The 22,795-nt window shown below is 38.9% G+C and overlaps 4 protein-coding genes and 1 long non-coding RNA gene across 9 annotated transcripts in view; 1 reads left to right on the forward strand and 4 right to left on the reverse strand.

Moving 5' to 3' along the window:
• zmynd10 (zinc finger, MYND-type containing 10) overlaps nt 1-4,736 on the reverse strand; it is a 5,799-nt gene extending 1,063 nt beyond the window's left edge. Inside the window, exons 1-12 of the mRNA XM_034868824.1 lie at nt 4,708-4,736; nt 4,274-4,387; nt 3,930-4,038; nt 3,626-3,742; nt 3,488-3,541; nt 3,162-3,311; nt 2,964-3,052; nt 2,404-2,498; nt 2,132-2,304; nt 1,314-1,439; nt 1,096-1,217; nt 312-437 (exon numbers count right to left, since the gene is read on the reverse strand). Coding sequence (XP_034724715.1) covers nt 312-437; nt 1,096-1,217; nt 1,314-1,439; nt 2,132-2,304; nt 2,404-2,498; nt 2,964-3,052; nt 3,162-3,311; nt 3,488-3,541; nt 3,626-3,742; nt 3,930-4,038; nt 4,274-4,387; nt 4,708-4,721 — 1,289 coding nt within the window. The 5' untranslated portion in view covers nt 4,722-4,736. The remainder of the gene's footprint in view (nt 1-311; nt 438-1,095; nt 1,218-1,313; nt 1,440-2,131; nt 2,305-2,403; nt 2,499-2,963; nt 3,053-3,161; nt 3,312-3,487; nt 3,542-3,625; nt 3,743-3,929; nt 4,039-4,273; nt 4,388-4,707) is intronic.
• Nucleotides 4,737-5,259: 523 nt separating this feature from the next.
• On the reverse strand, nt 5,260-9,651 carry nprl2 (NPR2 like, GATOR1 complex subunit). Of its 2 annotated transcripts, none has more exons than XM_034868831.1 (11): nt 9,212-9,648; nt 8,703-8,794; nt 8,279-8,447; nt 8,057-8,165; nt 7,202-7,338; nt 6,780-6,877; nt 6,512-6,548; nt 6,145-6,238; nt 5,950-6,067; nt 5,698-5,840; nt 5,260-5,608 (listed from the first exon to the last, which is right to left on the reverse strand). In XM_034868831.1, the coding sequence occupies exons 1-11, from the start codon at nt 9,287-9,289 to the stop codon at nt 5,541-5,543; spliced, it is 1,143 nt and encodes a 380-aa protein (XP_034724722.1). In that variant the 5' UTR covers nt 9,290-9,648; the 3' UTR covers nt 5,260-5,540. The 2 variants fall into 2 exon arrangements, 1 of the variants encoding a protein (XP_034724722.1); XR_004656264.1 differs by having other exon boundaries at nt 5,497-5,608; nt 5,950-6,062; nt 9,212-9,651.
• A 482-nt stretch (nt 9,652-10,133) lies between these two features.
• hemk1 (HemK methyltransferase family member 1) lies at nt 10,134-16,578 on the forward strand. 3 transcript variants are annotated; one of them, XM_034868834.1, is made up of 12 exons: nt 10,179-10,437; nt 10,827-10,886; nt 11,208-11,383; nt 11,471-11,562; nt 11,660-11,753; nt 11,857-11,994; nt 13,254-13,318; nt 13,442-13,491; nt 13,580-13,685; nt 14,966-15,061; nt 15,412-15,522; nt 15,762-16,578. In XM_034868834.1, exons 1-12 carry the CDS (start codon nt 10,407-10,409, stop codon nt 15,823-15,825), a joined length of 1,083 nt encoding a protein of 360 aa, XP_034724725.1. In that variant the 5' UTR covers nt 10,179-10,406; the 3' UTR covers nt 15,826-16,578. The 3 variants fall into 3 exon arrangements, with proteins under 3 accessions (XP_034724726.1, XP_034724727.1, XP_034724725.1); XM_034868835.1 differs by lacking the exon at nt 10,827-10,886 and having other exon boundaries at nt 10,134-10,437; nt 11,210-11,383; XM_034868836.1 differs by lacking the exons at nt 13,442-13,491; nt 13,580-13,685 and having other exon boundaries at nt 10,178-10,437.
• Nucleotides 16,294-16,746, reverse strand: LOC117943011. The gene is made up of 2 exons (XR_004656267.1): nt 16,667-16,746; nt 16,294-16,607 (listed from the first exon to the last, which is right to left on the reverse strand). It is a non-coding gene; the product is annotated as an uncharacterized LOC117943011 (long non-coding RNA).
• Nucleotides 16,747-16,759: 13 nt separating this feature from the next.
• cish (cytokine inducible SH2-containing protein) lies at nt 16,760-19,937 on the reverse strand. 2 transcript variants are annotated; one of them, XM_034868855.1, is made up of 3 exons: nt 19,656-19,937; nt 17,545-17,708; nt 16,760-17,372 (listed from the first exon to the last, which is right to left on the reverse strand). In XM_034868855.1, exons 2-3 carry the CDS (start codon nt 17,657-17,659, stop codon nt 16,876-16,878), a joined length of 612 nt encoding a protein of 203 aa, XP_034724746.1. In that variant the 5' UTR covers nt 17,660-17,708; nt 19,656-19,937; the 3' UTR covers nt 16,760-16,875. The 2 variants fall into 2 exon arrangements, with proteins under 2 accessions (XP_034724746.1, XP_034724745.1); XM_034868854.1 differs by lacking the exon at nt 19,656-19,937 and adding an exon at nt 19,269-19,637.
• Between the last annotated feature and the right edge of the window lie 2,858 nt (nt 19,938-22,795).

Below are 22,795 nucleotides of genomic sequence, written 5' to 3' on the forward strand. Positions count from 1 at the left end.
CCCCCCCCCAGCTGGAAGTGCCTGGAATACCTCCACCAGGATGCATCCTAGTCAGATCCCCAAACCAACTCAACTGGCTTCTTTCAACCGGAGGGAGCAGTGGTTCAACTCTAAGCTCTATCCAGATGTTGGAACAGGAAAAGGAATTTGGCAGCTTATACTGCATCCACAATATGTTTTTTTCAGTCCTTACCCAAAGCTCATGATCATAGGTGAGGGTTGGAAAGTACATCAAGCCCGCTCAACTCCCTCTTCACTACGACAGTCCGGAACAGCGTCCGCATACTTACTTATATGTTTAAATGTCTTACCTGTGGCAGTACCATTCTCCCTGACATTGAGAGCATCTCTTTGTAGCCTCTTTCCCACAGGATCCACACTTTGGCTTCTCAGGGAGTAATCTCTCCATCACATCCAAATTGTACGTCTTAGCCAACCTGGTAAAACAATCACAGGTGTCAAAAGTATTCACAGTCAATACTCAGGTAGAAGTATAGATACTAGGGTTTAAAAATACTTCTATATATCACTATAATGTTATATTAAAATGTTAAAAAATTTGGGATGAACCTGTTTCAGCCACATTGAAAATGAATACATTTAAGTACAATCAAAATACATTAAAAACCATATATGTGTACTACTGAGCATTAACATGTGTTTTATGGAGCAGAAGATATGACTAGTTGCCTATAAGTATTTTATTGGTGCAAAAAGTCAAACTTCAGAGGCCTGTTATCAATAGCCTTTATTGGAATGTAAATGTACATCCAAGTTTAGCTGCAGGAATCTGTGAGGGTAACAGATTCACTCTATCTGGATGGCGCAATTTATCTGGATAGGTTTTTTTTAATGTTTTTGTGTGTGTTTTTTTGAACAATGACAAGCTGGAATGAATAAAAGCCAAACCAAAATAAGAGTAACAAGAGTATTTTTAAAATATAAGGAGTAGAAAGTACAGATAATTATGTGAGCATGTAAGAATGATGTTTTACTTCTCTACTTGACACCTCTGAAAACAATTTCAATAATAATCACAGAGGATATGGATAGAGGAGACTTAGCTGTGTCTTAGACTGGTATTTTCAGTGTTACCTCTGTGCCTGCTGCCTCAGTTTAGTTTCAGATGGGCTGAAAGTTTCTTTGACTTGGTACTTTGCTATAGCCTTCCACCTCCCAGAGTTCTCTCTCACAATGTGGTTCCACATTTCTGGGATCTATACATGAAGCAAATCGGAGGGTAAATGCACAGGGGACATAGTTAGGCATGGAGATATTTGTGCATGTGGGAGTATTTTATAACAGGTACACACCTGTTCTAAAATGAGTTCCTTTTTTGGAGGGGCAGGGTCTGTAACGGCCAGATGAGCCAGGTAACGCTGAAGCTCCACCAGGTTTGGCAGCTGATCAATCAACACTTCTGTCAAGAAACTCCGAAGCTGTGTAACATGAACGATAAGCCCACAAATAACACAGCAGCAACAAAAACAACTTCTTTAGAATGTTCTACAATGAGTTAGGCAGACTGCATAAGAGGGGAAAAAAGTTATTACAGGAGGATGCACAAGGTTCTCTGTTTATATCATTAATTGAACAGGAAGAGGATGAGAAAGCGTATAATAGGAGGAAATATCTTTGTCAAAACAACGCTTGGAAACTGAATGTGTGTTTGAACAAGCGAGGAGATCAGATATGATGTTGGAGGACAATGATCTGGCACTACTGCACTTCTTAAAGCAACACTATGTAACTTTTTCAACTCGACTCATAACAGGGTGAACGGCACTTCTGCCTTTGCTTTGCGGCTCTCTACCGGCTATAACCGCACTACGTAAGTTTCCCAGATCGGGTAGCGGATCTGTAATTCCAATGAGACATAATGGGACAATTCCGCTTCCAAGTCCGCTTCCAACCTGTAGGAAGACCGAAGTGGGAAAAGTTACGTAGTGTTGCTTAAAGCTTCAGTTTACAGCTAATGTACAGTAGCCCCTTGGATTTAGGAGGAGTTAACTGATACAGTTTAAAGTTGATGATTAACTAAAATAATGCAAGCAGCCCAGCACAATAACACAAAGAAATGAAAATTGCTTTACAATGCAAGGAGTCAGTCAACATTGTATTCACAGTATACCTTTAGAAGCTGGTTCTTGTTGAAGTTGTTGAAGTTATATTTCCTTTGGAAGTCTTCCTTCAGCAGCAGATTGTAAAGGGAAATCCAGACCTGACCATCCAGTTTTGTCATCTTTAAACGGTCCTCAACGGGAATCTTCTGCCATCTGCCATTTATGTACTTTTCTACCTCACCTTCAGCAGGACACAGGGAGTATGCAATTGAATGATGGTCACGTATTAGGCAAAATTTAAATTTAAGGACAAATTTAAAATGCAAGAAGTTGGACATACCTCCTTTACAGCGACTCCAAGGGCAGCAGTCAATCAGCTGGACCAGCACGCAAGGCATGTTATGGGTGCACAGCATGCGATTAATGACACTGATACTGTAAAGTAAAAATAGATAATTCTGACAGCTGTAGAGATGAAAGGAATGGTGAATTAACACAATGACAGAAAACTAATGCGCAACTACTTTGAAAACTGATACATGAGAGAATTTGCATTTTTTGTTTAATTTTGTAATGTGATTGCAAATGTAATATATTTGGGGTTTGGACTGATGGTCGGACAAAACAAGCAATTTGAAGATCTGTTAACCTTTGTTTTGTGAAATCGCAATTATTATTATTATTATTTTTTTTTTGTACAACTGCCCTGTAACAAAATGTTAAAAACATTTAAAAAGCAATAATGATAGTGGATGTAGCATAAGTTAGTTGTACTCTTAGTATCTAAAAAAAAAAATACTATATTATGGAAAGGTTTAGTTTGATGTGTAAATGACTATAAGAATGAGAAGATTTCTCAGATTCTCTTCTGTAATCCCTGATCCAGACGCACTGCCGTACCTCTCCGTGTGATCAGTGATGTAGCGCAGCACAGAGACAGCCTTCAGGGAGATTTCAAACTCCAGTGCAGCATTCTGCATCTGCAACACCTTCACCAAGTGAAAAGAATATGTGACTAATCAGTCCCAGAAGAACTCTTCTGCAATAGTCTAAACAACAAAAACCAACAAAAGCACTATCAATTTCAGATCTCAGTACCTCTATAGAGGAAGCAACTGCGTTTCCTGTCTGGTTGTGTTGGTCAGTTGTTGCACCCTCCCTGATTACTTTGCTGGCCAGCAGCGTGAGCTTGCGGTGGCAGTAATCAACCAAGTCAAGAACAGAGTCATCAGCTGCCTCCCATGAATCCTGCACAATACACGCACCTCTTTCAACAGGTCACATACAGCGTCATTTATAAACAATATTTATAAAGATAAAGAGTCTAAACTGCCTTGCCATGTGATCACATCCATGCTTTAACGCATATAAAATATGGTGCAGATGAGTAAAATGTAGGGGTACGTATTTATGGACACACTGACCTTATGATACATTATCGTTTCAAGTAGGTTTATGACCGTGGCTTCGTGGTGGATCTAAGAAGGAGACATTAAAGTACACAAAAATCAAGTGTGAGCACTGCAAGCTGATCATCACTTTACATCTCATTTTACACTCACCACCATGTAAAGATGAAATGTGTTGTTGGGATTAAAGTCCTTCAGCTGACAAAAAATTGGGAACACTTTGTGCTTCCACACCTCAACAAGGATCATTTCATGGACCAGGACAGGTATCTAGAGTGGGGGAGGAGACAAAAAAAAGATACTATAGCCAAAAGCTTGTTCTAATGTGTTCATCCTGCTATCGTAATTTTCAGCACTATAAACCGGTAGAAAAAAAGAATTTTCTTAGTTTTTAGCAGGACTTCTCTAAATGCCACCGACATTTCCACACTTCTTTTGCTAGAGAGGTAGCAGTCACCTTTCCAAATGACACCAGCAGCTCCTTGATGAACTCATCGTGCATGGCAGAAGCATTTAGTATCGCCTGCATGTTAAGTTTCTCAATGCACTCATGCTGTCTGAACCACCTGTCAACACACAAAGAAATAGTCACACATGAAGAAAAAACGTTTAGGCTATGTGAACTATTTTATAAGCAGTGGAGAATTCTTAGGTCACGGCCTGGCCTGTTGCAGATCTGCTTACTGTTCCTAAAGTCAAAACTACCATGGATAAACTGTCCGGATATGTCCAACAACCGCGAACGGTGTCCGACCATGGACACGGTTTGCTAACGTAGACACTATTAAGTCTGGATCTTACCTCTCTGAGCCCACTTCTTTAAGAGAGAATGTTTCCAGCCTTTGAATAAACCCTTCTGCTTCATAAGGAACAATTACAGACGTGTCCATTCCGTCAAAGGAAGTACTCAGCAAGCTATCAAGTAAAAAAAAGAAAAATAATGTCACTCTTCAGTTAAGTTGTTTTGTAGTTAACTAGCTAGCTAGCTAGCGTTAGCGATACCCTTGGATTTCTGCGGTTGTCATGGTGACTGCAAACCGAGCGCACCCATAGTGCAGTTCCTCCCTGCCGCCAGAGACGGGCGGTATGTCTTCAAAAAGCAAAACCAGCTAGAGTACGACACACTCTGTACAATGAGCAGCTTGATCCAGAGCTGCAGTTCCACACTGTAAAGCGAATCAGAAAAAATATTACTAGCTAAATGTACTTCGAGTTACAAATGTAAAAGTACTTACTGTGTAAGTAGCATTTTTACTGTTTAATAAAGTGCTTGGTAGTTTAATCTATAACAATATATCATATTTTAGAAGCTTATATTTTTTTAAATATTGATTTGTAAAGCAACTAGTAACTATAGAAATCAAATACATGTAGTGGTGTAAATTCCTCCTGAATTGATGACATGAAATACACTACGCTGTCTCTTACACTATACTAAACACTACATATATTGCTGCACTATACAATACATGCTATTTGTCCCCAAATGTTTTTGTATGTTTCATTTTTTAGTTTTTGTAGCTGTTACATATTTCTGTTACTTTCTATATGCATCTGTATTTATTTTTGTTGTTTCTGTTTTACTACTGTAACAACCAAATTCCCCCGCTGAGGATCAATCAAGTGTATCTTATCTTACAAAAACTGATGTTTCTTATTGTAGTTTTAAAGTTAGATTTCTTCTAGTCTAAAAACATGAAATCTTCTGTATCCACTTAATTCAGTTTGTCCATCTGATGCTAAAATCCATCTTGATGTGATTGTTTTCATCATTTTATACACTGTGATTTAAGAAACCGTCACATTGGTGTTTTCTCGTTTATTAAACACAAATTCTCTTTTGGACAGTATTAATAAATATCTCCTTCATCACTTGACCTAAACAGACAAGTATGCTAATTCCTGACAAGGACATTTGTTTAAAAAAACAACAACACTAATCTAAAATAAAAATGACAAAAAAAAAAAAGACTTCACTTTCACTGTTATTTCATGAAAGGTCTTCTTGTCACTGAAGGCATCTTTGGTTAAGGCTTTTCTGGATCTTCCAGTCTGTTTTCAGTTCGTGTCACTTCCAGCACACCACGATGTTGGGATCATTTTCCAAACGTTCGTCCAGCTCATGGTAACTGATCCCTGTGAAATTACAACATTGTAAGCAGACTTGTTTTCTAGAATCATGCATTAGTTATACTTAACAAACAGAAAGAGCTTTTAAAACCTGCCTGTTTTGCAGCAGATCTCATCATAACTATGACAACCGGTATAGAGTCGTGGCAGCCTGCTCTTCTCGTCACGGATCACCTTCACCGGATATTTCTGCAGCCGTCTAATAAGAGACTTCATCAGTCCAAATTGGATCAGCCTCCTGAAAGGAAACACATGACACAACCCACATGTCAATTAATGTCACTGTGACCTAACTTTTCAAGAGTTGTGAACTCTTTTCAGGAACTGATAAGGTGATTGATGTCGACCTCTCATCAACCCTTTGAAGCTGCTGCGAGTAGCGAGAACAAAGGTCTCGGACTGTGGTTCCTGGACTCAGACCACAGTACAGCTGGAACACATCCCTCAGGCTGGCACGCTTCTGACCTGACAGACAGTACAACGTCAGAAAATAAAAGGGAAAAAAATAACACTGATGTTCAACAATTATGAAGCTTACTTACCCTGTTTAGTGACATAGTTGAGGCACTCATCCTGTAAGGGCTTGTCGTCGATGAGGCTCTGGACTTTGGGGGTAGTGCAGTACACATTGCTGTACTGGAAGGACAAGACAATCACCGACCTGAACAAACCCTCAAATAGTTATGACATGAGTTACTGATTGAAGTGGAAAATGATGAGTTTGAGAAAAAAAAGTCATAACTTTGACATGTCAAATGAAAGAGGTGGATGACATACAGTTACAAGTTTTCCCCAATGACGACTTTTTTCATACAATAAAGACTTTATTATGAAATATGACTTTTTTTCTATTTTGATCTTATTCTGGAAATCCCAGTGGCTTTAATATCAAAAACAGTACCATCATACCTGGAAAATTGACACCAAGGTCACAACTCCATAATACCTGTGAAGGAAATAGAGGATATTAGTATCTCTCTTTGGTTTCTTTTGAAAACAAAGTTGTACAACATTAACGACTATCAGCACTGATAAACAGGATAGTGGTTTGTCATGATGTGGTGGTGTGGATCAACCCCCGAGCTTACTGTACATAGAAAACAATGGATGTGGGTGTTTGGACGCACGTCAGCTGCCACTAGTGTGTGTTGCCACGTACTCACTGAAATGTACTTACAACAGATTCTGCACCGCAATGCGAACAAGATTCAGCTCTACGTCAGCTTCAGCGGAGATTTTCTGGATGTGTCTAAATCCATCAATATAGGGCAGGATCTGCAGTAAAGAACATACAGTAGAACATTATTGGCTCTTAATAAACTCCATGACCTTAATTGCTGGATTAATAAGATTGAAAATATATACTACGTACCAGGCACTTGTAAGTCTGTTTATTATTACAGCAATAATACATTATTGTACCAATAAATGGCACCTTCTCACATGAATAAATAAAGTATTTCATAAAAATAAATGTTTATATCTCTTCATGAACAGATGATAACAGGCCTTTAATAATTAACCTTTCTCCCCTATTTCAAATTTTGCCACATACTGTATCTTATCAGAAGATCCCTCGATATCAGTCACAAGGCATACCTGTTGAGTGGTGAGATCCCACTGAGATTTGATAAAATGGTCTTTGCACTGGGTGAAAACTGGCACATCATACTCCTGGACAATCGGGGGGTCCTTTCGCAGCTGGATCAGCTTTAGATGGATGGTGTTGGACTCGTCTAACAAGAAACACAGATGAGAAAAGAGACTTGATTGAAAAAGAAATAGAACAACTATTGTGGCCACCATACCTAAACATGGTTTTCAAATGACAAGCCATGAACTTTAGTGTTCAATACTTTTCCTGAAGAAGGATTAGTAATTGTTTCAAGAAAGAACCTTTATTTCTACTAATCAGTTTTAGAAAAGGGGTTTAATAAGATACTTAGTTTGTTTGATACCACATCTCTTAAAATAAACAGCTAGAAAATTACCTTTAGGAGTATTGCAAAATTTAACAAGTAAACTGTAACCAGCCCATCTGAATATCGAAAAAGACAAATATTTGTTGGTTGCACACACTTGGCAGAACAGACAGTGCAGTAGTGCTTCTGAGTCTTGGTACCTTTCTGGTCTGTAATGAAACCAAAGTATTACTTAATTACATTTTTGGTTAGTCACTTTGGAAGAAAATAAGCACCTTCAAGATTTTGACGACATCCTCAAATGTCTTGTTTTTTTCCCACAACCCAAAGACATTCAGTCTACTGTCTGGAGTGAAGAAACTGGAATCAGAGATTTTTATTTTATTTTTTTTTAATATAAAAATCACTCCAAGGATTAATCCATTACCAAAATAGTTGGCGATTCATTTAATAGTTGACAATTGATCAATAAATCAATCAATCTTTGCAGCTCTACTCAAATATATACACAGTAAAATATTGAATGATATACCTATGGGTAATGTGCAGGCTCCTGTGGCATTTAGTTCTTCCAACAAGGTGGACATAATGGGTAAAAGTTTCTGCTTGCTCTCCTCATTGGATATGAAGCCACTCTCCAGCTGCAACACAACGAGGAAAAAACAATTACGGTCATCTCTGAGATGTCTTATTACTGAAACCTTTGCATCAAAGCAATCACATGTAACAAATACAGATGCAAAAAATGCATCACCTCCAGAGTTGTGAGGTACCCAGACAGCTTCTTGACAATTGGCTCAAGGGCACACGTGTTGATTTGGGCATCACAAACAAGGCCAAGGTTAAACAGGAGGGCATTCCTGCTGTACTTTTTATGCTCGATACACACAGGACATCCGATTAATTTTTTCCCCATGGCAGTGCTAAAAATAAGATAAAAAGAGCACAGATACTGAAAGTGAGCAACATAAGCATAAACAACAGCATCAATAATAATAATAATAATCGATTTTATTATATAGTGCTTTTCACAAGACCCTTACAGGAGTTAAAAAAAACTAAATAACACACTAAAAATATACACACATTAATCATTAAAAGCAGTTCTAAAAAAGATCTCAAGGGGCAAACAGATCTACAAATTATGGCATGGAGAAAGAAAGCATTTGATTACATACACTGTTATCAACTTGTTTTGCAGTTCTGGCTTGGTGATGATATAAACCTGGACTGTGTCAAAGAGTTCCCGGGAAATGTATTCCTCTGGGACCTGTCAGGAGAGGACATGGGGGGGACACTGTATGAGGACATTCATCCTATAAGATAAGATGCACTAAGAAGATTATGTACTTTACTTTACACTTTCAAGGTCAATTCAACACAAATATGTAGAGGGATTGAGTACATGTTTTCCATTAATAAAGATCAATTTATCTAATTTGACAGCTATGACATATATATGCAAACACAAAGCTCCAAAGACTCCAAGATGTTACCGAGATGTCTGGCAACATCTGATACTATTTTGAAAACAGTATTCCATATAGTTATACATTGAGAAACAGCATACATACACAGCAATGTACTTTAGTTTCCTGAAACCAAACTATACTATAACTTTACTATCATGAAAAGGAAAATGATGCCTTAATGGTAGATATCATGGTGATTCATAAGACATATTTACCTGATATGTTATCTTTGGACCCAGGGTGGGATGAAACTCACTGAAAAATATACACTCTATTCGAGTGGTCATGCTCATCTTAGACCTTTTTGTCAGGGCAGCCTTACCCTAGATACGTTACCAAATGTTCAGCTAAACAAACTTGAACCAAACTGTGTCAGTTTCAGATAACAGTCTCCTTCTGTGTGTGGTTGCCCCAATTTCCCTCAACTGTTATTTAGCAACGGAAGCTAACGTCCCGTTGTAACGTTGAAAAACAAGTTAACATTAGAGGCCTGGGTAAACATTTAACGTCCGCAGTTCTAACGTCTGGACGAGGTGTTAACACTGCACTTTGGGAAAAAACGCTGGCAAGCTAACAGCAAACTATCCAACAACTCTCTACTAGCTACTTAGCTAATACTCGACATACTCATAAACAACAGATTTATGGAACGAGAATGCTGATACCTTCACAGGCTCCTCGTAATTTACCACAACACATTACAGACACAAAACATTCTACGGAGACAGTGGATGATGAGGATAATGATGATAATGATTTTTATGATGATGTGTCTTTTTTAACAAAGAAAATCACAACAAAATAGACAAACAAAAAAAATAGACAACAAAAAACAATCGCTTTCACCCCGACGCCTTTGGTTGATCTGCAATAGCTTTATTTTATAGTAAACAGTGTCTTTCAGATATATTAAATTTGATACATAACGTTACAATCAGCTGTTCGCACGATTTCCATTATCTCGTCTAATACAACGTAAAATATATCAAAACATTTTAGTGCTAATCACTATTTTGCTTGGTTTTGCTGTGAACATGTTAAAACGTATCTAATATTCTACAGTCAGTAAATGCAACACCATTCACCGGGGTCAGGGCTGCGCAGGTGCGTCGCATATAGAGACGTATAGCCATTGCGTTTTGCGTCACGTCGTCAACAGAAAGGTTTGCTGCGCCATGTGAGGGTATCTGAGTAGCGTGTCATCTGGCTATATTATGTGTTCATTTAGGGTGATACAATCGAAAGTAACTAATAATTTGAAGTAAACAGTATAACAGTATACAGTAAGGGCGCCTCGAGAACAGCTGATGGCTACACAAACTATATTTCTTTAAAACTAAAAGATGAATGATGTAAAGGGGGGTTGTTTAGATTAATCATGTGGCGAAGATCTCTGAGCTCAGGCTACAGATGCTTTGGCGGCAGGAGTGTTGGACCAAAGGTAACTAAAGGGCAAATAGATGTTTGTTGTTTTCAGGGAATCATCTTGGTACAGTAGATGACGCTACTGTTTTCAGCACATGTGGAAACAGGCAGCATAAAACTACAACAACCTTGTTAATCTTATACATTCAAAGGGAAGAGTACTACATTAAAGAGAAATGATCACCAATGGTGTTTGATCAATGATAAATTAAAAACCTACTAAACTTTGAGTGCAAGTCAATAAATTCTTCGTAACATTTGACAACTGAACTTTTAAACCAGTGCAGATATTAACAGAGTGATCACGCTTTTATTCATTTATTTTTTTATTGAGCAATGTACTTGTTGATGTGCATTTACATTTGAGTGAATTTAAGATCTGGATTAATAAGTGTATATTGCAAGTTGTTTTACAGAATATGGGTCTGGCAGTGGCAGCACAGTTTCAAATTGTTTCTGGACTAAAGCTAAGATTTAATTTAATCTTCAGAATGAACAAACCTGGTTAAATAATCACATTAACCGACCCAGACGCACCATTTGCATACAGTACATGAGAGTCAGATTTTTAGAATTACCTCTCAGTAGCGTGTAGTCTCGTACTGAATTGCATTAGATTGTGAAGGTATATCTAATAATCTCACATAACTCATTTGATTTGAAACTTTTAAATTTGACTCCTTAGCATCACTTCAATTGTGATTGGGATTCCCTCCGAGAGAGAGTGACAAGGGAAAGTCAACAAGTGCCTGTGGAATGTTATTTAGAATCTGTCTGTGATCTTTTAGGGACTTTGGAGCTCTCATGCAGTGCATTCAGGCAGCGCCCCAGCCTTACCTGCAGGAGGTATCACTGCACTTGAAGCGGTGAATTTATGGAAGAGACACTTTGCCGAGAGAGGTGTGACGGAGCCGGACCACTCTAGCCATTACATCATTGCTCATCTGTTTGGGGCAAAAACTGTGAGTGGAAATTTGCTGAGCTCATTGCCTGACATAATGCTGTAGTAGCCAAATTCACCTGTTTTTACATGCTGTTTCTTTATCTAGCTAGAAAGTCTTGATCAGAGGAGATTAACAGAGTTTCTCAGTCCAGAAAAAACTGAGCAGATGTGGAAGCTCTGCTCTAGACGCCTATCCAGGTGTGCAGTTACTACATACAGTACATCTTTGTATAAATATGCATTCCGATTTTTTTTTTTTTCTGAGAATACTAATACGTTTTTGTGTTTGGTGCAGAATGCCTGTGCAGTATGTGATTGAGGAGTGGGACTTCAGAGATCTGACACTGAAGATGAGACCTCCTGTGTTCATACCAAGACCTGAAACAGAGGTTTGACAGAAGAAAAACAGGCCACACATACGTACAATGTACCGCGAAATTCCAGTGATCCATCATACATGACCAGAGCAGTGTTTTTTATGTGTTGGTGCAGGAGTTGGTTGAACTCATGCTCTCTGATCTGGAGATGAAGCTGGGGACTGGAGCCGGTGCAGACGCCCAGCAAACATGCTTGGAAGTGGGATGTGGCTCCGGTGCCATTTCTCTTAGTCTGCTGACCAGTCTGCCTCAGGTGAGGTTTGTGATAATTGTAAGATATTGATATTTAGCCACACTAGCGGCAAGTGCCTAGGAATAGCCGTGTCCATCAGTCTACCACTTTGATTCAGGCTAAGATATCTCAACAACTTGTGGATGGATTACCATGAATTTTGGTACCGACATTCATATTTCCAATATGATGAAGCCAGCTGACAAAGGTGGTCGCTTGACTTTTCCTCTAGCACCAGCACCAGGTCAAAGTTTCCACTTTTCACTATTGTATCTCAACATCTGATAGATGTGTTGGCAGCACATTTTGTATTCATGGTCCCCAGATGACATATTCAAATGACTTTGGTGTTCCTGACTTTTCATCCTGTGACACCATGATGTTTACATTAGTGGTTTGGAGTGAAAAAAAAGGATTTGATGGAATGCCGTTAAAATTAGGTGCAGACAATGTTCTCTTCGGGATGAATCTGAATAACGTTGGTATTACCCTGATGTTTCCTCCGGTGCTAAATACCTTAAAAACTAATGATATTCTCATCAGCCTCAGCTATACTTAGAAATTAAACCTGCACGTTTAATTCTCCCTCTTCAGTTCACAGTTTTGTGGAAACCAATCTCAAACTGGCTTATCTACCGAGTGCGCTATTGGTGGGTTTCACACAATGACGATGACAAAAGAGAAGCAAGCAAGCAGCCTCTTGTTTACATTCAACATAGCAGCCACCGAACGCCACCGATGCGCACGGTTGATGTCGCTGTCGCTTCTAAATCACCTGGATCGTTGGTGTGATTAGTTGAAGGACTATCCATACAGTGCTCAATCTCAAATATATTGAGCTTGGCTTGGTGTGGTGATGGCCTGACAACTATTGTTATGGATTAGTCTACTTTTTTAAATGCACTTCTGGGTCATATAACAGGTTGTTTTGGAAACAGCTGATGATGACCATGTGCCAGTTTTGACATTTTAAAGACTAAATGATTCAGTGCTTAATAGAACAGTAATAGAACAACAGAACATAATAGCAGCTACGTAGCAGCTGTAGAAGTAAAATACACCATGGTCTCCACATCACAAAGCACATATTTTCAACATGCAATATACTATCCTGTCATAAGGTTGACCGTGTCTGTTTATTTTTCTGTCTCCACTGTTGGCATATCGTAAAGTTGTAAAAATGTCTTGACTTTCTGATGCAGACAAGAAGTTTATTTTCCCTAATGTAGTTGTATCCAAAAAGTAAACAGTACTTTTATTGCTGTTTTTTCTTACACTAGCTCAAAGCCATTGCCCTGGATCAAAGCCAAGATGCAGTGGATTTAACAGGGGAGAATGCGTTAAGGTAATTGCAATAGCACATGTGAGCAAGTTGTTAAGGTTCTTTTGTTGGGTTTAATGTTTTTTTATTGGGGGCATGTAGACTAATGCATAAAGTCTGATTCTGATGAAGGATCTTTCTCTGCAGGTTGGGGCTTCAGGACAGATTACAGATTCATCATTTAGACGTAATGAAAGGTAAGGGAAAGCAAAGCATTTTACTTATTAAGAAAAACACAGCTAAAAATACTGCTGATAAAAAAAGTTTGAATTTGTGATTTGTCAGATGCAGAAACTCTGTTGAGCCTCTGTAGCGATGTCTCAGCTTTGGTCAGTAACCCCCCGTACCTGTTCTCAGAGGATATGACGACGCTGGAACCTGAAATATTTCAGTGACTAAGTGACACATTCAGCCTCTCTCAATTCATTTGGTTCAGTGCTAGACAGCATTTCATTGTCTCAGTACCTGTACTGTAAAAATGTTAAATTAAATCTAACATAGCCTGTTGCCTAAGACAGATAGAGGTAACTACAGATGGATGGGTTTGTATTTGATAATGTGACTTAACCACACGGATTTCACTAGAGCTGAGATGGCAGTCACTACTACTTTTTTTATTCTCCATATGCAGACTTAGCTACTACCTTATTGATGTTGGAGACCAAACTAAATTACTAATTTAATCTTAGATTAGTTAATCAATATTTATATGTTTCACTTTCAGAAAACAGGGAAATGTGGGAAAACTAAATTTAGCTTTAGCCAAGGTTAGCTGTCACTTCCTGTAAGTCGAGTGCAGATTTGAGTCGTGCATGCGTCACTTTGCGACAAGTAGTCTACAAGATTCTAACGAGAGATTTATGTAATGTCAATACAGTAAAAATGGACCTACTTAACAAAGTAAAATCTGCTCAAATCTGCACCCGACTTACATTGGGGAGTGACAGTAGCCATGGCTTTCTCACTTGCTAGCTTTAGCGTGATTTGGCTGCTTATCTGTGTGTAGTGTTTTGTTGTTACTGCAAATTTAACTTTAGGGACTGTGTCCTTTTAAATTATACATTTATGTGGCATAAAGAAATTGTATGCTAAAACAGATATCAAGAAGTCAGATTCTGGCCTTTTCTAAATTTTGACTAAACACATACTTCCTTTTAGCTTTGTAGGCCATACAGTGAGTTATGTGCTTTAATGCAACGCTAGAGAACTTTTCCCGCTTCGGTGTCCCTACAGGTTGGAAGCGGAATTGTCTATTACATTACGTAATGCAAGTTTGCCAGATTGGGTAGCGGATCTGTAGTTCAAATTAACTGGACAATGTAATGTAATGGACAATTTTCCTTTCAACTTGTAGGGGGACCAAAGCGGGAAAAGTTCTCTAGTGCTGCTTTAAACCATTTCATCAACCATTTATATACTATTTATAAATGCTAAACAGGGGGTTTGAAACAAAGGCCTATGTTACTGATAACATTAGAATTCTCGACAAAAAATGTAGTTGTATGTACTAAATTTGTTTCAGAGTAACCAAAAATCCAAGTAAAACTTTTGAAAATGCATAAAATGTATAAAACCAATTTGCCTCACTGCATTAGCTGTCCTCAGATTTGTTTTTAAATGTGACATTAGATTTTAGGTATTTAATTGAGTTTGGGATTACTGTGTGCCCAGATTTGAAGACCATGCTGCTTTAGATGGAGGTAAAGATGGCCTAAATGTGATCAAACAGATTTTGACTCTGGCTCCAAAGATCTTATTAAACCATGGGTAAGGAACCCCACCACACTACACACACACACACACACACACACACACACACACACACACACACACACACACACACACACACACACACACACACACACACACACACACACACACAACCCACTTGGGTTTAATTCCTAACAGAGGCAATGGCTTCTCAGAAGAACAGCATGTTCGGAAAAGCATGTATCGTGTTGCCTTTTTTAACAAGTTAAGCTTTTTAATAGACTTCCAGTGAATACAATTCGAGACATTAGCCACTGCTCTCATCTCAGGGTTGCTTTTGATAATTCCGTCCTGTTGATAATACATTTTTAAAATCAATTTTGTGTTCTATTTCTGGTGAATTAAAGCCGTGTTTACTTGGAGGTGGACCCCAGACACCCCCTGCTCATTCAGCGCTGGGTGGAGGCAAATGTGCAAGAGATGCATTATGTGGAGACACGAGAAGACATCACCGGCAGGTCTGTCTAGAGAGCCTCTCAGTCTCTATGTCTCTCACTAAATCATTTTGTCATCATTTAACTCTAACTAAATGACTAAATAACTAAGCAGTAATTTTTTAAGCCCATCACATTTGATTAAATGGCATACACTGTTCAAAATAAACTTATTTAAAAAAGTTAGGTTTGATACACCCCTGCTTTGTGCTTCTTTTGCATTTCAAATCCAAATTCAGAGTCTATTTGTTTTGGTTTCTTAGGCCACGGTTCTGCATCCTTCGTAAAGAGAAGTCAAACAAGGAACACAAGCTGGATTTGGATTGAGAAGCTGAGATCCTATTACACTAGCTTTAGCCCTATGTCACCACAGCCTCAGCTCCCCTACCCCCACTGAGCCGCCCAGCACGCGTTTGCATCACTCAAAATTGAGAATTTGTAGAAGCTCAAATCATTTTCATGTTACTGTTGCACTTTTAATCTGCTAATGGTTGTGGTCGTATTTGAACAAAATAGCACATGTGTGCGAGATGGCAATAAAGCAGGCTCAAAGCTGAAGGTAATTACCGAGACTTTTCTTAGAACCCTCCCTCTCAGAATCTCACCCTCCTCCCGGGAAGCACTCAGTAGTTCTGTGAATCTGCTGATGAACAGTCCTCCCCTTCGCTTGTTCACTCGCTGACTCAGATGCAGGCTGTACGCATTGTTGAGCATAAAACATGAACGCAGGCCCACACACACACACACACACACACACACACAATGTGGCCTTTACTTCCTCTCACAATCTTCGTCCCTCACACACTTAAAGCTCAAAGGCCACAAATTATTTGTGTTTCAAAGGTGATTTGAAGTCGAAAATATTTCGTAACAACTGTACCCTGAGTAATACTGGCATTTTAAGAGAAATTGATTGAAAGGACAGCAAGTTAGTCTCTAATTGGTTATTTTAATAGAAAATGTACATATGTAAAAGGTAGAAAAAAATGTTTTACTGAGAAAAATAAAAAGGCGCAAAAGATGTCTCAATGGAATCAGCGTACTTCTTAGGAACACTATGTACATCCAGAACTGATGAGGTTAAAACAGACATCGACAATTTCCACATCCTTCGGAAAATAAGGGATTACAGTACTGAGGGTTGCTCACAAGTCGTCTATTTCTTCACCACCCAGTCCTCGAAAAAGTCTGAAACCAGGCACATCAGCGTTAACTGAATTTGTACATTTTTCATCAGCATGCGACGGCATGACCCTGTGCCCAGTATACTCGTGACTGGCCTCCAACTGCTGGAGCAGCCATGTCATTTACAGGCACAAAGGACCTGTTTGACAGTTTTTTTCCTTTTTAGTCATAATGATGGAGTTGAGAGACCCATCATACCTTGAAGGGATAGTTCTGTATGTAACGCAGCAGAGGCCTCGGGAGTGGTAGCTGGTCGGGGCAGTCAGAGTGCCTGTTAATGACCAGGCGTGTGAGGTGCTGTAAGGAGGGGAGACCCTGGGGCTTGTACACAGGCCGCTTCAGTTTTAACACCACAGATGTCTCCTGAATTGTCTGCTGAGAGGGTTTTGAAGGGGCCTCCTCCACCACCTTCCCCTCCTCTGCTTTCCTCTCGGGTCCCATGTAGTGCTGCACCAAGCTGGGTACATTGGGAAAGGACGACAGGCTGGGCCGGGCTGGGGAGCTTGAGTCAAGCAAAAACTGTGCGCCGCTGTACTGGATCCGTATGCTGGTGGGGCCGCGTGCAGTCCTGACCGAGAGGGTCAGCATGTACAGAGGGTGACTGCTGTCTCGTACCAAAAAAGCTCCTTCAGATGCCTCTTGAAGTGCAGCATGGGCCTGAGCTGCAGTTACAGCTCCCCAGTACCATTCTAAACACACAGATTCCTGAATATTAGTCACTCTGAACCGTCCAAACATTCTTTTTTACTGTCCTTTTATTAACAGTTTGAAATGAGGTAATTTAAAAAAAATCTCTTAGATACAAAAAATGTGACAAACATTATTTGTGGCTGTGAAGGTGAAACAATTCAAATGCTGTACCTGAATTTTCTAGATAGCAGAAGTTGCTGGCAATCGCCCGCAGGTCCTTTGTAGGGTCCCATAGCGGAGGGGTGCTTTGAAGGCAAGGGGTAGGAGGTACAGTTCCTGCCCGCATGCCCCGTGGGGCTTCGCTGGATGGAGCTGCGGGCAGAGGAGCTCTGGGGCTGAAAAAAATAAGATGGAAAATATGTTTAAAAACACACAACAGTCGGTTACAGTAGGCATTCCCCTTCCATTTTAGTTTTTCTCAATCGATTTGGCACATCTACTGAAACAACAATCCTCACACCACAATGCGACTTACAAAAGGTGATCACTTAATCAAAAGAATGAACTTGTTTCAAATGATAATAAATCCATCCATGCCATCAAAAAGGTTCATTTATCATTGTTTTGTTCAAGACAGTGATAATGTAATGACATCTTGTCAAATAACAGTGGACACTCAAAGTGCGATAGAAGCTGTGTAATATTGCCCAGTTGCTAACATTGTATATTGAAGCAACTGAATAATATTGATGTCAGCCGTGGCACACACTATACTTTCAACAAAACATTTATTTCTCATTTTATGTACACACCAGCAAACTGCAAATACCAAAGCAACATATACCAATACAATCCACCGGAATTATCAGGAACGGCTGTACAATATGTGCAAGGAAAAAGAAAATATGCAACCAACATCTGTCAGACTTAGACCATGGTTGATTATATGATGTAAAATTGTTGCTTATATCTCATTTGATAGGTCTCTGAGCCTTTGCCTGTCCATGGCTCCCTTGTCCTGTGTGCCCCCATCTCCATACCACCCCACTCTCAAATGCCCCTTCTTCTTGCACAGGCAGGATCTTGCCACTATCTATCTCCTGCATGTTCCATATTCCACAACTGTAAAATCCAGTCTTACCCTTTCAGTATAAATGTGTTGAAAATTACGAGTTTAAACTAAAAGATTGGACAGCATTTGCGTTTGATGCTCTAATTTGTGAGGAAATTGAATTTGTCCCCGTTTAGCCTAAAACTATCCATCTGACAACTTTATCAACAACACCACATAACTTATGTATGTTGTATATATGTAATAAGTATTGGGATTGTTGGTTGCTCTTTTTAGCATGAACACAATGAACATGTATGTACCGGTAATTGCATTTTAGAGTAATATGATTCAACAGTAAATTAATGCAAACTGTTTTGATCTGATCAAGGCTTATTCTGCACATTTAGTGCCAAAGCAATTATAAATGACAGTCATGTGAACAACTGACCTAATTTTCATATATATAGTCATATAGGCTTGTTTAACAAAGTCGTATTTATGATTTTAGAATCACATTTTTATTTTATTCTGATTTTGTAACACATTTTGTGTTAACTTGAGTTTTAACTGTTATTGATGGCAATCTTTGTCAGGACACTCAGTCAGCCTTTCTTGGTTAAATAAAAAGTAGGCTGTATAATTAGACTACTAGCCTACTATTACTAACCTATAATGAAGTGTATGAGTTTTTTTATAATTAACAGGCCTTTGCATTTGGAATTGGTAGACTTGAGTAAGGGGAAAAACGTATAATTAACACTCTTATTTAGAGACTTTAGATATTATTTGACGCTATTGAGTAACACCTACATTAGTTCCAATTTACACAAACCAATTTTAAATATGTTCTTCACACGGACGATAAAAGAGAAAACGCAGAAACAAAGAAAAGTAGACTCACCCTGGTAAACAAAGAATCATGCTATTACTTGAATCCTTAGGGCTATAAGATCCGACCAGTAGGTGATTTCTTCTTCAGAAAATAACGAAAACATACAATAACTGAGTTCTGTCTAAAATAAAATAAAAAATAAAAAAAAACACCTTTACGAGAAAATAAACTTCAACATCGGTAAGATATGACTAGAAAAGAGCTCCGTGTATCCAGAAAGGGTCTGGTCATGTAGTTTATGAACACTGGATCTAAACGTTCAGTTAAAAATTAAAATAAAAAAACTGAATTTAAAACATAAAATTCTCCGTAGCAGCGGGTTGGAGTGGGTTGTCGCCAGAATGGGATCCAAATGTGCGAAGGACAGAGTGTAAAGGCTTGGCTTTTAAAAATTACCGTTTCCTAGAAGTCTATTCTGAGAACAACACCGGCGGCTCTGACGTCACACCGGCCGCACCAACCATTCTGCTCCAACCGCTGCCGGTTGTCTCGTGCTGTGACAGGCAGCTTTAGCAGTTTTTGCTTATAAAAACTGTTTTTTTTTAACGTTTATTTTTTAGGATAACCCCGTGTCGAACCCCGTCATTTTTTTTCGGCCAATGTGTCAAGACCTATCTCTCCCCTGTTTTTACCCACCGGCTCCTGCCTTCGCTGAACCGGCTCACACTCCCAGGAATCGCGCGGCAGCTTCTCCCTAGTCACTTTCCAGGAATAATTGCAGGGGCTGACTCCGCCCCGCCGGGCGGCCCTGACAGAGCCTTCTTTCTGGGAATTCACCGCCTCAACATTAAAGATAATAGGAATGCGCACAGGCTGTTTCCAGTAATATAGATTCCCCTCGATCCTGGTGGAAAAACACGGCGAGAGGGTTTCTCGGAGGTTTTTTCTCGGAGTAGCCTAATTACGGTCGAGAAAGCAAGTTGTTACTGTGGCCAACTATAAAACGGGTTAACTCGACTGTTGGACTAGAGAAAAAGCCATTTTGCTCACGGTTTGTTCCACATTCTACCCATGTTTTCATAGGCTTAGGTAAGGCTTGTTTGGTAAACCATGTGTTTCCAATAGATGTCTGAGGTTGAGAATGTAAAATATATATTTCTGCTTAATAATCTCTTCTGGCAGGTCTTTAGAGAGAATCTATGAAATATTTCCACATAAGCTCAATATTTTTGTAGCCTACTCAAACCTCGCTACTAGAATCAGGCCAAATAAGGGCTGCTGAATAATGGGCTAGCCAAGTGATGCTGGAGCTTCACACACAATTGTTTAAGTTTTCAAAATGTTTCTTTATTAATTTATTATTAACAAACGTCTGAGCCAGGTCTCTCTCTCTTTCTCACACACACACACACACACACACACACACACAATGGTAGAAAACAAAGCAAGACATGAAACTATTCTGTATCATAAATTATAATCATAGCCAGAAGAGCCTGCTGATCCCAACATCTCAACCTTTCTAAGAAATCCTGATCCCATGTCCTTTTTTTCTAAGAAGTCTTGTGGACTTTTATCTATCCCTGCTGGATGCAGTCGGACAAATATGGTTTTTTAGGTTCAGTACGCAGTAAAGTACACCACAATTATTTGTGTAACCCTTATTTTCTTTTATTCAATTCATTATTCTATAACCAGATTGTCTCTTTTGATAAACCTGACCAAACTGGCAGCATGCATAATTTCCAACAGTTACATTAAATACATTCCTCATGAAGGATTGTTTGAAGGAGGTTTTTAAATGCCTGATACATTGGCAGCCGTTCTAACTCAACTAGGTCTTCGGGTGTATAATATAAAAAGGCATTTCCCCCCCCGAAAAAGAGGAGATTCCAGGGACAGAAATGATTATCTAGTTTGGTAATACATTGGACAAGGTAAAGGCAGGGAAATTACCAAGAATTTGAAGATAAAAAAGGAACGTTATGGTTCTTCCTAGCTATAAATTCCCCTTAAGGTCTATTTTTTACACGAGCATTGGCCTACATCATTTCCCATTTTGGACTGACTATTTTGCATTTGGCTAAATATTATTTTTATTACACATTCATCCACCACTAATTTTCTTTGTTAATCGATTGCTCTACCGAAAACTTGAAAACAGCAAATAAGTGTGTTGTCTTGTTTTAACAGATTAATTGTCTTAAACCCAGCATATTCAGTGTTTTATCATGCAAGATAAAGAAAAGCAGTTAATGTTCACATTACCTGGAACCAGGGAAATCTTTACTTTAAAAATCTCTTCAATGATCAATCGATTATCAGTAGTTGCCGATTTTATTATCTTTCGATGCACTAATGGGGCAATTGACTAATCCTTTCAGCTCTTGTTTGGACTTTGGGAACTACAGTTGTGAGGTGCATTTAAAAATTTAGTGTTTTTTATTATAAAAAGCACCACACTTAAGTGTGTGGAGTGTTCCTTTATAATATTTTCAAATTACAAAACAACTCCATTCTTGGACTTGAATAATCACTGTAACACTAGAGGCTCACAAAGGCAGTCATGACATTAACACATTTTTGTTATGACAACTTTCTGCTTTCTCTGCAAGGCAATGTCAGGGAAAGGTGGGTGGACTAGACAGCATTTATTTGGTTTAGGAAAGCCTCTTATTCTCTGTGTGGAGGCATAGAAACACATGTTGTGTATCAGTCAGAGGCAGTATAACAACCAACAGGGCTGTCAACAGGGGACACGCACTAGGTCAGATGTCTCGGGGCCTGGGTCAAGGGAGGGCACTCTGACCTGTGTGTGTGTGTGTGTGTGTGTGTGTGTGTATATATATATATATATATATATATATATATATATATATATATATATATATATATAAATAATGACATATACAAAATGATGAATCTGCAATCACACTGAAATTTTGGAACACTATACCATTAGCTGTCTCACCACCATCTCTATGCACATATTAATTTGAATTATTTTGTAATTATTTTCAGTTGTGACTAACTCCATTTCCGCTATTCAATGGAATGCAGGAGCATAGTGCCTCTCAACACCACATACGTAACGTTTCCTGTGTAATCCTGCCATACACCCAGAACGTATTAAGAATTGGTAAGTGGATTGATGTTTGGCACACAATGAACAACTGTTGCCCTCTTCCAATAAGAATACAAGAAAAAACGTTTTTCCAGAGGATTCTGAGAAAAACTTTAATTACCTGGAATCAGCAACATAAATCCTTCCATTGTTTGTAAGTGGAAAAAAACCTTATTCGTCAGCAGAGCTTTGTTCGCAGGGAACAGGACAACTGCCAGGGCATGGGATAATTATTCAGGCCGGGATTCTACGTGCAGTCCAAGCCAATCCCCAAACATTCACAGCGTACTGTAACTTCTTTTTTGTTTACTCTTCATGTCAGCAATATACACTCTGTCCACTTCAACATGGACAATCTATGGCAATTCAGCGCTGCTGCAAATTCTATCTTCATAATGTTTAGTTGTTGTTGACATTGTTGGAAATTAATTCCATGTATTCTCATTTATATTGAAGTCCCAGTTAAAGGTGG

The sequence above is a fragment of the Etheostoma cragini genome, chromosome 4, assembly GCF_013103735.1.
Source record: "Etheostoma cragini isolate CJK2018 chromosome 4, CSU_Ecrag_1.0, whole genome shotgun sequence".
In the NCBI taxonomy this organism is placed as follows: Eukaryota; Metazoa; Chordata; class Actinopteri; order Perciformes; family Percidae; genus Etheostoma; species Etheostoma cragini.

Bases quoted from the DNA above. Each gene is read 5' to 3' on its own strand.
- hemk1 (XM_034868834.1), top strand. From the start codon at position 10,407: ATGCTTTGGCGGCAGGAGTGTTGGACCAAAG. The intron at 11,384-11,470 runs GTGAGTGGAAAT...TTCTTTATCTAG, and splicing joins ATCTGTTTGGGGCAAAAACT to CTAGAAAGTCTTGATCAGAG. The intron at 13,686-14,965 runs GTGACTAAGTGA...CTGTGTGCCCAG, and splicing joins CTGGAACCTGAAATATTTCA to ATTTGAAGACCATGCTGCTT.
- cish (XM_034868854.1), bottom strand. From the start codon at position 19,288: ATGATTCTTTGTTTACCAGG. The intron at 17,709-19,268 runs GTGAGTCTACTT...TATTTTTTTCAG, and splicing joins ATGATTCTTTGTTTACCAGG to CCCCAGAGCTCCTCTGCCCG. The intron at 17,373-17,544 runs GTACAGCATTTG...CTGTGTGTTTAG, and splicing joins CTGCTATCTAGAAAATTCAG to AATGGTACTGGGGAGCTGTA.
- nprl2 (XM_034868831.1), bottom strand. From the start codon at position 9,289: ATGAGCATGACCACTCGAATAGAGTGTATATTTTTCAGTGAGTTTCAT. The intron at 6,878-7,201 runs GTATGCCTTGTG...TCTTTACTGCAG, and splicing joins GGGATCTCACCACTCAACAG to ATCCTGCCCTATATTGATGG. The intron at 5,609-5,697 runs GCAGGTTTTAAA...GTAATTTCACAG, and splicing joins TGAGATCTGCTGCAAAACAG to GGATCAGTTACCATGAGCTG.